The sequence below is a fragment of the Anneissia japonica genome, unplaced genomic scaffold (genome assembly GCF_011630105.1).
Source record: "Anneissia japonica isolate Jap-2015-1 unplaced genomic scaffold, ASM1163010v1 scaffold287738_len211916_cov219, whole genome shotgun sequence".
NCBI classification, from domain to species: domain Eukaryota; kingdom Metazoa; phylum Echinodermata; class Crinoidea; order Comatulida; family Comatulidae; genus Anneissia; species Anneissia japonica.
In genome coordinates this window covers 15,358-17,608 of record NW_022718514.1, presented here as the reverse complement: position 1 = coordinate 17,608, position 2,251 = coordinate 15,358, and the positions used below count along the sequence as shown (strand labels likewise).

General features: G+C 30.7%; 1 protein-coding gene across 1 annotated transcript; it reads right to left on the bottom strand.

The window, feature by feature from the left end:
- Nucleotides 1–220: 220 nt before the first annotated feature.
- Nucleotides 221–1,335, bottom strand: LOC117110554 (B-cell receptor CD22-like). The gene is made up of 3 exons (XM_033253315.1): nt 1,282–1,335; nt 760–1,095; nt 221–564 (listed from the first exon to the last, which is right to left on the bottom strand). Exons 2-3 carry the CDS (start codon nt 1,028–1,030, stop codon nt 221–223), a joined length of 615 nt encoding a protein of 204 aa, XP_033109206.1. The 5' UTR covers nt 1,031–1,095; nt 1,282–1,335.
- Nucleotides 1,336–2,251: the final 916 nt, after the last annotated feature.

The following is a 2,251-nucleotide window of genomic DNA, read 5'->3' as shown; positions in this document are numbered from 1 at the left end:
TATATATATAATATAAATAAGTAAACTAAATATTCAATAATGACGTCGTCAATTTTAGTTTGGTTTTTTCATGATCCTCTGCAGTTCACGTTTGAAAACCAGCTCTGAGTTTAAATACAAGACTAACAGCTATTTGCAAATTTAAGAGTTTTATCACGAAAACACCCATCCTTACAATATATATTGCTTACACATACATAATATAAATAACTATAAGTTACTAGGAAAGAATAAAGCAGAGAGTAAAATACGTACAGTATTCAATTACTCTCAGTTCAAACTGGGCACTGGTTTTGCCATCTTTTCCTTTGAATTGATCACTTTCAGCTTTACACGTATAGTAGCCACCATCATCTGCAGTTGCAGCTTCTATGTGTATTTCAAGTGAATTTCTTGCACTTGTAGTAAATTTAGAGATGTATATTGTGTTGAGTGCTTTTCCATTTTTATACCATGTTATGTTATTAGGGACTGGGTCACTATCAGGTTTATTACAGGTCATGGTCACTGGCTGACCTTCATCGACAATACTCTTTGAAGCAGTGACGAGAGGCTGATCTAGGTCTAAACAATAAATAATTTATAATTTGTTAATTTTAAAGGAAAAGTAAAATTTGGAAATAAAATACTCATTGAAGCAGTGACGACAGGTTGATCTAAGTCTAGACAATAAATAATTTATAGTTGGTTTATTTAAAGGAAAAGTAAAATTTGGAAAAAAAAAACATATACGATTCAGTCTGCCATAGGCTTACTTACAATATACAGTGAGAATGGCAGCATCCCTTGAGATTATAAAAGCTCCGTCTGATTTCTGGATCTGACATCTAAATCTTCTTCCAGAATCATTTCTTCCTGGTTTTGAAATAACAAGGTCAGCGTTCCCAGGTGTTTGTCTTAAGCTGTATCGTCCATTGACTGTAGTTCTATCATTTACAATACCACGTACATCACTGCCCAGGTCTTCATTTACTTCATCCCATCTGATGACTTTTAGTGTAGAACTAACTTGTGAGTAGTCACATGACATTACTACTTCATCTTCTCCTTCTTTAGCCACCTGGTCAGATGTTGACACCAATTGACCATATATCTCTAAACGACATATAAGTATTGAAATCCCTATAGGCATATTATTGATTTATGAAATACAATAACATGACTAACAAGAGTTGGTATATGTTTGTTGTTATCTTGTACTCACAGTTAAAAACTGGACTCTAACAATTAAACCAATAATGATTTGTATAATATTTGACTTATTAGGCGGGCACATCTTACCATTAACTGCACACTTCAACAGCAGCAAAAGCAAATACAAACACTGAAATAGATATTTGATATACAGGCATTATTATTGTATAATTCATTATGTTAACTATTATTTCTGATTTTTTTTATTCGTATTATCCATTGTTTACAAGAAACAAAACTTATCTTGTATTATATTGTAATGTCTATTTTTTATTAAGGCTTTTTCATTGTTATTTTTTTCTGTTCAATGTTATGTATGTATTATGCAAGAAAGGAATAAATAAACATATAAAAAAAGAAACAAATCTTACGAAAATGCAGTACTGCAAATACATAACAAATGTTACAGAACAGAAATATTAGGTATGAAAAACTATAAGATACAATAAAAGCAAGCAATAAAGAGATAGCTTGTGCTTAAGGCTCTACTGTATTTATTTAACAAGATTCAATATGAATTAGCTGTTTATTATAAAGAGTAGTGTTTAATTTAAAATGATGTTTCATTTTGAAAAGAAAAACAATGTTCCAATATGTGACAGTTTCAGTAGAAAGTAAACTTTAAGAGACATAAATACTTTATGTAAAATGGACACTTGGTTGTATACACTGATCTGATTATACTCGGTTATTAAATTAGCTTTTAGAATACTTAAATGTCTTATAACATTTAATGAAGTAGGGTTGAGATGAAGTTATTCACAAACATTCTTCAAACGTTAACAGTATATGTTTTTCAGTATACAATCACAAACTTTGTATAATTGACATGATGTTTATAATAATAATAATAATATGTTATATTTATATAGTGCTTAATGCCAACAAGGCCTCTAAGCGCTTCACATTACTACCCCGGTCATTGAATTAGACGCCTATAGAACACAAACTGTTCCATAAAGTTACAGCAGCTACATCAGCGTATTTTGGCATATAACTCTACCAGGTACTCATTTATACTTCTGGGTGGAGAGAAGCAATGTAGATAAAGTGCCTT